At 42.4% G+C, this 13,890-nt stretch overlaps 1 protein-coding gene across 1 annotated transcript in view; it reads right to left on the bottom strand.

Moving 5' to 3' along the window:
- Positions 1-13,890, bottom strand: part of LOC121433947 (cytidine monophosphate-N-acetylneuraminic acid hydroxylase) — a 78,673-nt gene that overhangs the window by 37,834 nt on the left and 26,949 nt on the right. The window contains exons 5-10 of the mRNA XM_041632628.1: positions 12,103-12,194; positions 8,513-8,622; positions 6,999-7,189; positions 2,659-2,806; positions 2,241-2,322; positions 1,205-1,342 (exon numbers count right to left, since the gene is read on the bottom strand). Coding sequence (XP_041488562.1) covers positions 1,205-1,342; positions 2,241-2,322; positions 2,659-2,806; positions 6,999-7,189; positions 8,513-8,622; positions 12,103-12,194 — 761 coding nt within the window. The remainder of the gene's footprint in view (positions 1-1,204; positions 1,343-2,240; positions 2,323-2,658; positions 2,807-6,998; positions 7,190-8,512; positions 8,623-12,102; positions 12,195-13,890) is intronic.

The raw sequence follows: 13,890 nt of genomic DNA on the forward strand, positions 1-13,890 counted from the left end.
TTTAGACAGGGCAGTCAGGGAACAGACAGACGGAAGTTGAATTGAGACACATGGGAAATTGCTGGTCATGTGGAGTTTAACAACAGGGAGGGCCCCAAGGAGTGAAAATAGTCAACATGACAAGCTGGGCCAGGGGTAGACCAGGAGTGTTAGCCTGAGGACACTAGCAGGTGGCAAAGGGGCCAACTGAGCGCACTGGGAGGCAACTGGTCAGGGAAGTCTATGATTAAACAGGACCTAGAGTCGCAGCTCACAGGGTGTGGTTCTATAACTCTTGAAATTGAAGTCTGGTAGATAAGATAAGACACAGAAAAAATAAAAAATACACTCAACATAATCACTATAAACATTTTTTAGATACCAGACTTTTGTACACATGTATTTATATTACACACACACGCACACACACACACACACACACACACACACACACACACAGAATTATGCCAGTCAACTTTCCATAACTATATTTTTGCCTCTCTTATATTCGCCTTTAGCTGTATTTTAAGGGAAAAATATTCCCTCTTTGACTCCACACACCTTGGGAGGCAGCGGATACAAACACATGGGAGGAGGCAGTAAACTAGCCGAGGGAGCTAGCTTCATTTGGGTCACATTGCACCATGAGGCTCACTTACCCAACATCATAAGCTATTAGAACTTTGGGGGCTTGTATCAAGGATAAAAGCTAAGCTCTTTCAAACATATACTTCCCTCATACAAATCCCAGCACTACCCTTGGGTCCAGAGTAGAAAGCGCCAGGATGGGAATCCACACTGCAGAATTTCCTCCTCTGCTGTGCCACCCTCGAACACTCCACAGAACCATGGGGAAGCATCCACACTGAATCCCATGCACTGCATTCTCGACCTCATCCGGAGTCACCCATGCCGTCCTTTCCTGGTCCCTCCCTGGGCGCCACACTGTATACTTGGTGACTGTCTTTCTTAGCTCCTCGTAGATTCCCCTGCCCCCAAGCACGCACTCGGCTCCTTCACACCAGCGTCCCCTGCACACTCAACCATTGCATTCTAGGCTGGAAACCTCAGTGTCTAGTGTCTGTGGTTCATAAGTCTGGCTTTGTAACAGAGCGCATGCCCCTTTGAGCTGGAACCGTACGCCAGTTATCTCTGTACTTTTTCTCATGGCATCCATACAAGCACCGTGCCCGATAATCAGTATCACTAGGATATAAATTATTACCAGTAAATTTTCCACCACTGAAGGTCATTGGAAAGCCTGATGCTCCTCCAGCAAAATCACTCATCATTAGAGCAACCTTCTCAGGCAGCCTTCCCCCATTGGGTCTGGTGCAGTCCACGGTGTTGAGGATTTTATGACCTGTGCAGAAACAACATCAAATCTGAAACAGTCCAAGTTTAGATGGCCATGCCAACATGGTTGTCCAGTGCAGTCTATATAATCTGATTCGGCTGATTATAGAAGAATTGTTATGTCCCAAACAAATTAAACAAACAGACAAAAAGCTCAAAACACAAAGAGGAAGCTGTCAGAGTCTGGAGTTTTACAGTGTTCTGATATCCAAGTGAAGCAGTTTATCCCTTGGGCTGGATGGGTTCTGGGTGCCTTATGGATCATCAGCCTGATTCCACTGTGGCTCACATAATACTCCCCTGTCTCCAGATGCTGAAGCTATGGATCCCAGTCAACAGAGATGCCCCTATTTCTGGCAAATTCTATGTACAATGATGTTCCAAATGATGACTGTATAACTAAGGCCAGGCCTCGCTCATGAAGAACTTTTCTAGTGATAGAATTTTGAATCCTGTCATTTTGTTTTGTTCTGCTTTGCTTTGTTCTTTGAGACAGGGTTTTATGGAGGCCAGGCTGGCCTGGACTGTTTATCATAGGATGACCCTGAATTTCTGTCCTTCCTGCTTCTAACTGCTGGGATCACGGGTGTGTACCACCACACCCGGCTATATGATGAAAGGGACTCATAACATTTATTCAACAATAAATTAACGATAGCATTGAAATAATGTAAATATTCATTCCCTTGTGCTAAAAGCTATGTACTTGTCACGACAGACTCCTAAATACTGACAAGTTTTCATGTGGGGGGGAGGATCTAAAGGGTTCATTTTTCTAAGACAAAAGCATAGTATATTGTGTTCTCTTAGATGGCACAGGCAGAAGATGAGAACAGATTTCAGACAGCAGCCATCCTACCCACAGTATGCCTCATTTTCCATTGCTTGCAAGGATGGGAAGGCACCTTTGTACTCCACGATAATGCAGGTGTCCATCTCAGGATGAACGCCATCCATCAAGATCATGAACCGGAGATTGCTGTCTACCTGCAATCCGACAAAAAAAAAAAAAAACAATTCTGTCAGACAGTTCCACCTTGATTTAATATTGAGAAGGCTGACATTTTGAGAAAGATTGGTAAATCAAATCAAAATTGAAAGGAAGAAAAAACCGTACTTTGTGCAGAACTGGATTTATTAGCCTGTTTTATACGGCCATATATTTGCTAAATAGGAAGGAAATCTTTTAGCAAATGCAGTTATGTCCAAAATTGAAGCTTGAATACAGGTTTTAATTTATCACGTTCCATGTACAGACAATATGGGCCACTATCTATACATATAAACATCACCTCAGAAAGCATAATAAAACAAATCTCTAACCTGTTGCCATAGTCCAAACGGTACCACATTGATGTTAGTTAACCGGACACCACTCTGGTCAAGATTCCAAAACACAGGCCTTTCCGTGTCACCAACATAAATGGGAATGTCTGGTCGTCTCTGGGAAAGCAGCTTCAGAGTAGGGTAACTAGGTCAGAGGGGTGGAAACAGCAAAATATTAAAAACAAAAAATGGGATTCACCAGGAAGAAAACAACGTGTTGACTGAAAAGGAAGCAGTTATAAATTAGCCTTTCATGAGAGCTCAGAGGCGGGTTCCTTCTCACAGTTACAGCAACATCTCAGGAGACACCACTTCCCAGCTAGAACATCCATGGTGGAATGGACATGAGCCAAGTGTGTGAGTCCAGCATTCCACAGCAGCATTGCTCTGAATGGCGAGGCCGGATGGGGTGAAGAGCGACGGGAGTCAGAGAGAGAGTCACGCAGACGTTGCTGCAAGATGAACGTCTTCATAATTTTCCTAAGTAGCAGCTCTCGGTAAAACAGAGGACACTGCACAGGACAGGAGGAGCCTGTGGGTCTCCGCCATGTTCTCCAAAGGCAGAAAGCTACGCTGACTTTGTTTATCCTTTGCAGGACCCAGAGAGGCTGTACAGAAAAATTTAATGGAGATGGTAAACATAGTCTCAACGGTGTAACTAGTCATCCGGGTCTATGGAACTGCTTACAAACATGAAGGCAATTTGCATTTCTATTGAGCATTCATGACAGAAGATTTTTCTGTAGCACTGTCGGGCATGGTAGAAGGATGAAAGGGCTAGGTACCCATTCTATCACGGGTGTTTCCACATATTTGAATTCTTTTTCTGTTGTGGGTTTTGTTGTTGTTTTTTTTTGGGGGGGGTGTTTTCCTTTGTTTCGGTTGAGATAGGGTTTCATTGTGTAGCCCAAGCTGACCCGAGTTCCTAAAAATCCTCCTGACTCAGCCTCTTGAGTACTAGGATTTGGGGCATGAGTCACCATGGCCAGTGGTCATTTGATTCTTATTGTATTCTCTCAGGATTTTGTTTTTTATAGATGAAAAAAACATTGTCATAAATGTACAAGTAATACAAACCATAAACTGGTGTAGAAACTTATTTTTCTGGCCAAACCTAGCACTGCTTCCATTAGAAGCTAGTTTCTGTGATAGAATCAGACTAGCACCTGGGCATGGTACCACATGCCTACAATCTCCTACAGACAAATACATAAAAGAACCAGACTATCATATAAAATGAAATATAATGCCATATGCACAAACAAAATATGTATGCCAGTATATATTCCCTGTACTAAGATAATATTCCTATGTGTTGGGGAGGAGAAATGGGGAGAAAGCAGGTTTTCTTCTCTAAGCAAAAGATTTAAAAATTCCAGGATTCTTTTGACTTGCCTTTAATCTCTGAGTTCAGAAAACAGATTTTGCATCATAAAGATGAGAGGGGAAAAAAATGACCCCCAGGAGGCTTGTTTACCATTCTGTAGCTATAGTGGCATGAAGGAACATGTCCCCAGAGTCTTGACCATTTGAATACTTGGTCCCTAGTAGGCAGCAGTTGGGGTAGGCTTAGGAGGTGTGGCCTCAGGGGTAGGCTTAGGAGGTGTGGCCTCAGAGGAAGTACCAGGGCATTCTCTCTGCTTCCTGCTCCCTGTTGAGTATGTTGCTGCTCTAACCATGGAACAATCAACTCCTTAGGCCACCCAGGGTGAACTCTAATGCTCTGGAACTATAAGCTCAAATAAACTGTTTCTTCTATAAGCTGCCTTGGTCCCAGTGTTTTATTGAAAGCAGCAGAAAGGTAACCAATAGCACAGTGGTTTCCTAACTGATGATGATCCTTACTGTTATGAAATCACCTTCCTTTGAGGGCTACTTGCCATACCACACTCTTTCCTTCTTCATTTTTATATTCCAGGGAAGTCTCATTCAAAAAGTAGAGATCAGACAGTAGGATTGGGGGAAATGACCTCGGAGGTTATTAATTGACCAGGAAAGATTCCAAGTGAAAAGGGTTTGGTTATGGAGACGGAGCGAAAGGGAAATGTCACTCGTGTAGGCAGTTTTCCAGGGGCAAGCACCCACCTAATCGGTACGCAATGGGTGTTTAGGACCCTGTCCTCAGCATTTAACAGCTTTGCCCCAGGAGGCCCTGGCACTGGCCCTCAACTGGCTCTTCAGGCCCACCGCTAGAGAGTAACTTGACCAAATGACATTTAAAGTTCTTATTCCTACCCTACCCCAAATTCAGGGCTGTCCAACAGAAGGTGTCTCTCTAAGACTTGGGCAACTGATGTGTAATGCAATCACGTATCTCCATGTCACCGCCAGTCTCGTTTGCTACAGCAAGCTATATAAAACCATTAGCACACACGGTGGTTATTACAAAATGCGCACCCAGGGCTGCCACAAGCTTCAGGTGAGACAACTGCAGTTCCACGAACTGGTTCAGGGTAAAAGTATTGCAACAAACGAGCAAAGCTTGGTTTGTCATACTGCGGTCACTCAAGGGGCTAGACAGTTAAAGAAGTGAGTTATAAGCGATTTATTACTGTTTCAGTTCATTCAAAATTTAAACCATTTCCCTTTAAGCCATCTATGTGAGGATAATCATTTCTTCCAGTTCCACATTATTTAGAGGGCAGCCATCCAACAACCAATATTTTATTCGTTGCAGGGACTTTATAGCAAAGTACATCCGGCAAACGCTTTATCATTCAGGGTCCCAGAAGAAGAAACTGTAAGTTCTTGAGAACATCGTGGGCATTGCTACGTTCAATATTAGTGACTGAGAAAAAGGGATCAAAAACTTTCACACAGCTTAAAAATTAACACAACCCATAATTAAACACAGAGTGAGAATATGACCCACATTTTTCCGATAATTTGTTCATTAAAAAAGAAGAGAGGTTTGTTGTTGTTGTTGTTTAATGTGACTTTTGAATTGAAGGTTCTGCTTTCACCCTCCCTTTTGGTTGCCTGGATTTGGGAAGTGACCTTTGGGTCACTAGCACCAGGACTCACAAGAGTGCTGGCTGAGCTGACTTGGGATTAGCTTTGGAGAACACTGTGAAGATGTTCTAAAGCAGGACACAGAAGTGAAAGATGGTGATTCTAGCACGTGGGGGCTGAGACACAAAGACCCAGACATCCTGGGTGCACAGCAAGGCTGTCTCCATAAACAGCAGGCCAGGACTTGGCAAAGCAGTGCATGAGCCAGGCGTCTTCCTGCTTCTGTATACAGCCTAACAGGGTAATGTAAGATAAAGGCAATAATATTTTATGACACGTGGAGACTGTATCTGCCACTAAAGTTTTATTGGGACTTGGTCCTTACGCTCATTTGTGACTCCCTGTGTCTCTCCTGTTTCAATAGCAATACTAAGTGACATTCAATATATGTTGTATGACTTACAAAACGGAAAATATTCAGTTGCCCCTTTATTTTTAAAAAGTACCTATTTGTCATGTTTGATACAGTGTTGCTATGTAGCCCACACTGGCATTGAGTTCCTGATCCTCCTGCCTCAGCTTTTCAAATGCTAAGAACACTGGTTCCTTACTAAAATTTTATATATATATATATATATATATATATATATATATATATATATGTATGTATGCTATAAGTTTTGAACCAAAAAGTTGCTCTGATGGGCTTTGTGCCTGTTCATCTTCCAACTCGGACAAAATGGAAGTCTGTAAAAGATTATCAATCACCCTGCTTTCCGTAATACTCCTACCTCATTCCTGTCGGTATAATCTGTGGAACGCTTTTAAAATTAGAATTGTGGTACATGACAAAAATGTACTTTTATTTCTCATCTTCTTCATAGTCCTAATGGGAAAAGTCAGAGTGGGTAGGCAGTGATTGCTGAAGACTCTAAAAACCTTTTATAAGCAGGGCACAGTGGAACATGTCTATAATCCCAGCATTTGGAAGGAGAAGTGTAAGGATCGGGAGTTCAAGGGCACCCTCAGCTACATAATGAGTTCAAGGCCAGTCTGAACCTCGTAAAGAACCTGTCTAAGAAACAAAGCCGCAACCCTAAAGATCCCCCTGACACCTGTAGTTCAGCCATTGTGGTATCTTTTGGTTGGTTGGTTGTTTTTTGACTTTTTTTTTTTTTGGCTTTTTGTTTGTTTTTTGAGACAGGGTTTCTCTGTGGTTTTGGAGCCTGTCCTGGAACTAGCTCTTGTAGACCAGGCTGGTCTGGAACTCACAGAGATCCGCCTGCCTCTGCCTCCTGAGTACTGGGATTAAAGGCGTGCATGTGCCACCACTGCCCAGCTTAGCCATTGTGGTGTTTTAGGAGTTGGGTGCTTGGCTTCATTACCTCAGGTGGTCTGAGTGCATGTGACTGATGTAAATGAGGTCTGCTTTGCACAGCCTCTCCAGCCAGTCAGATGGAGGCTCGTGTAGCAGCCACCATCCTCGAGCAAAAGCAGGGCCAGTTAACCAAGGGTCAAACACCATCCGCTTGTCTCCCAGCTTGAGGTCCATGCAGGCATGAGTGAGATATGTTACCTGTTGGAAGAGAGTGACATTCCTGCTATGATCCGGTTACTGGTTAGCCGCAGCGGAGTGCAAGGCTCAAGAGGCTTCTTTGACAAGATCATGCCAACTCAGGCTCAGCGACAGTTGCAGGCACACCCTGACAGAACACCACTCCTTCCACAGCCTGTCAGGATGGAGCCTCTAGCGCCTGCTGTCAAATCAATGAATGCACCCAATTTTTCTCTCTTTAAACCAGATCCTACATGTTTAGCTATTGTCAGACCACTCCAAACACAGTTTCCAGGGTAAGCAGTTAGAGATTTTAGAGCAAGCATTGAGAGATTTACCATGAAGGCAGTTAGAGACGTTAGGACAATCATCGAGGAACTTAACATGCCAGTGTGGCTTCAAGGGGTGTTGGTTGATTCCTGATTAGTTTTCTGGGTTAGCACAGCTGGAGAGACTGGACTGGCATCTGACTTACTGGGCTGTATGGTTTTCTGCTCTACATTGCCTTCCTACCACCCCTGCAGGCACCAAGGTCTTCTGAGAATGGGGAAATTGTTTGTCTTCCCCAAACTTCTGACGTATTTCCTTTAGAGGAACATGATCTGAAGATAGAAGATGTACAAAAGACTTGCAGAAGATCTCAGGTTGAGGTGCAAAAATAAACAGCTTGTTATCTGTCACAGGGGGAAGGCAGTTTATTCCCCAAAGGTTCAGGTGCTTGAAACTTGGTACCCAGGGTGGGGAGGTTGAGAATGCATGGGATCTTTAAAAGGTGGAGTCTGGTGTAAGGTATTTAATTAGGGGCAGAGATTTTAGAAGAGATCAGGGCAGTTCTTGCAAGATCACAGGATCTCAGGATTGGCCAATTCCCTCAAGAACTGGTTTTTATGAAGGACTGGCACCTCCCTCCAGTCTTTGTTCTGCATGTATGACATGTCACTCCTGCATTATTGTGAGTACATCTACCATGAAGCACTTGCCAGAGCTGGGCACATGAGAACACCATGCTTTTGGAGCTCTCAAACTATAGTTTAGAATATTTCCTTTATAAAGTTCTTAGCTTTAAGTATTTTATCGTTAAAGCATTGACTAATATGACATCTTATCCAAAAATGTTCAGACACTAAGGGTAGCTCCCAACTTCTTCCAGCATTTTACATGGCTCTTCCTTTGAAACATCATTTTTGTTTTCTCTCTCTCTCTCTCTCTCTCTATATATATATATATATATATATATATATATATATATATGAATATAATTGTGAAGATATGCAAATATATGTATTAATGAGATCTTAGTTTTATTTTGTTGTTAGGAATATTATAATTTTAATATTTCCTTACCTGTACTTCCCCAAAAGCCAACTCTTCAGGAGACCTGGGATCAGAGTCCCAAGGATTAGGAGGATTCAGTTCTACAAGGAGAAGTCCATTGTTTTCATCCATTTCGACAACTAGAACCAAAGAGAAATAAATCTGAGCAAGTGATAAAATGACATTTTTGAAAGTATCACTGAAATAGAAACATATAATTCAAATATAGAGGACCAAAGTCACACTCACAACAGAAGAGAATACTAACTGATTGCGCCCTTATTCATGTTGCACTTCAGCAACTCAAGAGATCTCAGGCATGTTGGACATATCTATACAACTGCAGTGTCATGAAACCAGGGAAAGGGAGAAGGTTGAGGTGCTGAGAGAGTGTACAGGAAGGAATTTCCAACATGATGACATAAGCCAAAAGAATTGTAACTAGAAAGTAGTTTCAAGTCACTCAAGTTCAACTTGAGAGATGAGATGACTGACAGGCACAAGAAGTACGCCACAGACAGGCAGCATGATGAGGGACGTCACACAAAAGGATGTCACAAACATGATGAATGACGTCATGTAGAAGGATGCCACAGACAGGAAGCATGATGAATGACGTCATGTAGAGGGATGCCACAGACAGGAAGCATGATGAATGATGTCATGTAGAGGGATGCCACAGACAGGAAGCATGATGAATGACATCATGTAGAGGGATGCCACAGACAGGAAGCATGATGAATGATATCATGTAGAGGGATGCCACAGACAGGAAGCATGATGAATGATGTCATGTAGAGGGATGCCACAGACAGGAAGCATGATGAATGAAGTCATGTAGAGGGATGCCACAGACAGGAAGCATGATGAATGAAGTCATGTAGAGGGATGCCACAGACAGGAAGCATGATGAATGACGTCATGTAGAGGGATGCCACAGGCAGGCACCATGATGAGTGACATCATGCGGAAGGATTCCAGCATTGGAAAGCTTTGAATTCACAAAGATCTGTCACATGCCTATTCCAACCATGAGCCAAAAGAAACCATTCCTCTTGAGTCTGTAGTTGTCACCCATATGCAGAGGACACAAGATGAGAATGCTCACTGATAAAAGATACCAAGCCATGTGGCTAACACAGACAAGAATTAAGGGTTAATTTAAGATATGAGTTAGTTAATAAGAAGTCTGAGATAATACGTCAACCAATTTATAGTTAATGTAGGCCTCTGTGTGTTTCTTTGGGACTGAATGAGTGCAGGACTGGGCTGGACAGAAGCCTCTATCTACAAACGGTACCTAACATGGGCTATTACATCCGCATAAAACCCGAGAGATAGAAAAGAACAGAGCTAAGCATGGCTTGTTGGTAGTAACATTTTCTCGGGTGGGCTCGGTTTGCTAGAGGCAAGCATGTCTCATGTAAGACAGGCTTCCTGACTCAGCTTTAGTTGCAAAAACCTTGCAGCTCTTTTTAGAGGCCCTGTCATCAAACACTTAAATGGTGTTTACGAAGAACTGATAGCATACTTCTTGGTGGTGGCAGGGACCTTGAAACTCCACAGAGTTGTGGCAATAAACATGGCTCCCTCCAGTACCTCTGCCATGAAGCTAGACCCTCAGAAAACTAAGGGATAGAGTGGATCCAGCCGTCAAACCCACAGCTTTAATCCTAGCCATATTGCTTAGAAAATTAAAGACTCATGTGGTCAGAAAAAAAGAAATATGCACTAAAGATAGATTCCGACGGAAGAAAAAAGAAAACCTCTAAATGGTTTGCAGTGTGTTTAAGAAACCTCTATTCTCTTAAATTGCTCCTTGCCAGGAATTTGGTCACAACAATAAGAAAAGCAATTAAATAATTCCCAATGACAGCTTTAGTTTTCTTTTTTTTTGTACTGTGTTTGTCTGGTTTTGGTATCAAGGTATTACTACTCACCTATTTGGTCTGAAACAGAATCACACATGACCAAGTGAGCTCTATGCCAGACTGATTCAATATTTGAAAAAAGCAATGATGATGACAGAAGGAAGGGGAGAGATATATGAGCGTCTCAGTGAATACAGAAATGATATTTGACAAAAAACAACACCCTTTTAAGAGTTAGACGATACTATTAGGAGACCTGAAGAAGGGCAGCTGAGAAACACGCAGCTGCTTTTACTGCAAGAACAGAAACAAAATCAGGAGTTTTTCTCTTACCACTTTTGCCTAGAGGTTTTAGATAAAGCAACTACACAAGAAAATGAAAGAAAAGGCATACAAATTAGAAAGAAGTTAAGCTGTCTACAACCACAGAGGACATGGTCTAAATATAAAACATTTAATATACCTAACAAGGAACTATAGGAATAATAAGTGAGTTCAGGAAGGTTGTAGATACATGATCAAAGCCAACATTTCTATATGTAGCAATGAACAACCTTAAAATTATGTTAATAGAATGATCAAAAAGAATAAAATGCTTACAAATGAATTTAATAAAAGTAGTACCAATTTTCCACAGAGCCATGATAAGAAAAAACAGGATGATTCAAAAACAAACATACAGCTCTATAGATCAGAGTAAAGAACTCAGATAAACCCACCTGGCTAGAGGCATTTTAGTTTTTGACAAAGATGCCAAAAAAAAAAAAAAATCAGCAAATGGTGCTGGTAAAACTGGATACCTACATGTACAAAAATGGAAACAGATCACTATCTCTTATCCTAATGAAAATTAAACCAAAAGGATCAAATACCTTAACAGAGGATCTGAAACAGTGAGTCTGCCAGAAGAAAGAGTAGGGGAAACAGTCTAAAACATAGATGGGCAATGGGTAGGTTTCTGAACAGGACTCTAGTCTGTCAGGAAATAGCACCAATTGGCAAATGGGACTTCATGACATTAGCGAACTTCTGTCCAGCAACTAGAGCAATTTGGTGAAGAAATCCCACAGACTGGGAGAATGTATTTGTTCACTATGTATCAGGCAGAGGAGTCATACCCAGAATATACAAAGAACCAAAAAAAGCTAAACAATGAGAAATCAAGTACCTAATCAATAAATGAGCTAGTGAAACAAGAATCCCAATCAAGCCAAATCACAACAAGCCAAGTTAAAGAATATCCAGGCTTAATGGGATTCCTGTGCTCTCGGATAGCCCCGAGGAGAACTTGGAAGCTGGAGGGTGGAACAACACAGGGAGGGGGACAGGATGGGATGGGACACACACACACACACACACACACACACACACACACACACGACCGGACATGATCACTCAGGGACTTTCCAGGGAGCCTTTAAATAGGTTGTGGGAGTAGTCAAGGTTTTGGTGCGCTGCCTTGCCCCTCCTCGGAGGAAGGGTCAAGGTTTGGTGTGCACAGGGACAGGGCCTCCAAAGATGGAGGCCAGAGATGGGGACTCACAGAAAGGAGCTGGAAATTCTCCAAAGATGAAATGCAAAGGATCAATAAATGAGAAAGCAAGGCCTTGTCTCAAACAAGCTATCAATCAATCTTATAGGTCTAACAGTTTAAAATCAGACCAGATGCAAAACATGGAGATTGGAAGCCATCACGACAAAGCTGCCCTCCCCCACCCACCCTGGCAGGAAGTATGGGTGAGTGTTTACCCAGCTCGTCCTGACAGAAGCTCCCTGGAGGGTTGGTGTACTTCATGGTGCTCACATCTAACTTCCAGTTGTGCTTTGTGCATTTAACGGTCCTGGAGGGTGGGGGAGATGATAGTCAACCATAGGACACAGTGGGAGGAGAGTCAGTGCTCATGAAGAGGGAAGGCAACTCATGACAGGGAAGTCAAAGCAATTGATGGAATGCAAAATACATGAAATAAAATCTATAAACAGATAATACTGCGGTAGCTAAGGAAATGCTGGCTAATCATCAAGCAATGTTCTTAAATGTGAAGATGATGTCTAGTTCACATAGTGACGTGTGTTAGAGACAACAGAATGGTCTTCAGTGACCTCCTCCTGGCCAGGACGCAGAGGGATAGTTTGGCGTGATGGTCATCATACACAGGCTCTAGGGAAAGAAGGGAAGGCTGGCCAGTGGTGAAGCAATGGCTGTGCCCAGATAAGCAAGGTGATGATAGGAGCTCATGCTCCTGCAGACAGCCCTTGGCCATAAACTGCTCAAGAGTCCATTCTCATAGCAGTGAAGTGAGGTTCAGAGAGAACATGGTCTTACATATGTCTGACTTATCTATCAGCAACCCTTCACCTTTAGTGTCCAACTAGTTTAAAATCCCCAAAAGGTTTTCCTAGCGCTTAAGATTTGAGAGTGTGATTACTGGATCAGATAACAATATACTCAGATAAATATGAATTTCAGACAAAGTGTGATGTGGGATTCCCCTCTGTATACTGTGAATGTATTTTATTGCCATTGGTTAATAAAGAAGCCACTTTGGGCCTATGGCAGGGCAGAATATAGCTAAGTGGGAAATCTGAACAGAGATATACAGAGAGAGTAGGCAGAGTCAAAGAGATGCCATGTAGTTGTCAAAGGAGACAGACACTTCATGAGCCTCGTGGTAAAATGCAAAATAATAGGAATGGGCTAATTTAAGATGTAAGAGTTAGTTAATAAGAAGCCTGAGCTAATAGGCTGAAAAGTGTTGTAATTAATGTAGTTTCTGTGTGATTATTTAGGCCTGAGCAGTCGGGAAATGAACAAGCAGTTTCTGCCTACAAAAGTGAGTATATTTTCTTTTCTTTTTTCCTTTTTTTGATTTTTTTTCAAGACAGTTTCTCTGTATAACTCTGGCTGTCCTGGAACTCTCTTTGAAGACCAGGTTGGCCCCAAACTCACAGAGATCCACCTGCCCCTGTCTCCCAAGTGCTGGGATTAAAGGTGTGTGCCACCATGCACGCTAAAAGTGAATGTGTTTTCAAATGCATGTCTCCCATTATATTTACAACATATACTAAAATTTGTTTTTATCAACAATTATTTGGGTGAGTGTACTACATTTCTATTTACTAATTTAATTCCATTTCAGATTAAGACTCAGATTATAGCAAGCTGGAGACCTTTTAGAGGAGGTGCTGTGACATTTTTGCTATTTGCTTGAACTAACTTCCTTCTTTCCTTCCTTATTTCTTTCTCCTATCAACTTTTTTGAGACAGGATCTCATGGAGACCAGGCTAACCATGACCTTCATTTACTATGTAGCTGAGGGTGACCATGAACTCTTACTCTCTCTGCCTCCTCCTAAGTATTTCACCATGCGGAGCTTACTTTACCTGGCTGGCTCAGTTTTATTTTGTTTTGTTTTTCAGTCAGATTTTATTCCATAGCCCAAACCGGTGCCAAACAAATAGAAATTCACCGTCTCAGTCTCCCAAGTACTGGAATCACAAGCATGGACTACCATATCCAGTTCCCTTTTATCTCC

This window comes from Microtus oregoni, unplaced genomic scaffold (assembly GCF_018167655.1).
Source record: "Microtus oregoni isolate MIOR12 unplaced genomic scaffold, Mior012 000042F_ref0000377, whole genome shotgun sequence".
In the NCBI taxonomy this organism is placed as follows: Eukaryota; Metazoa; Chordata; class Mammalia; order Rodentia; family Cricetidae; genus Microtus; species Microtus oregoni.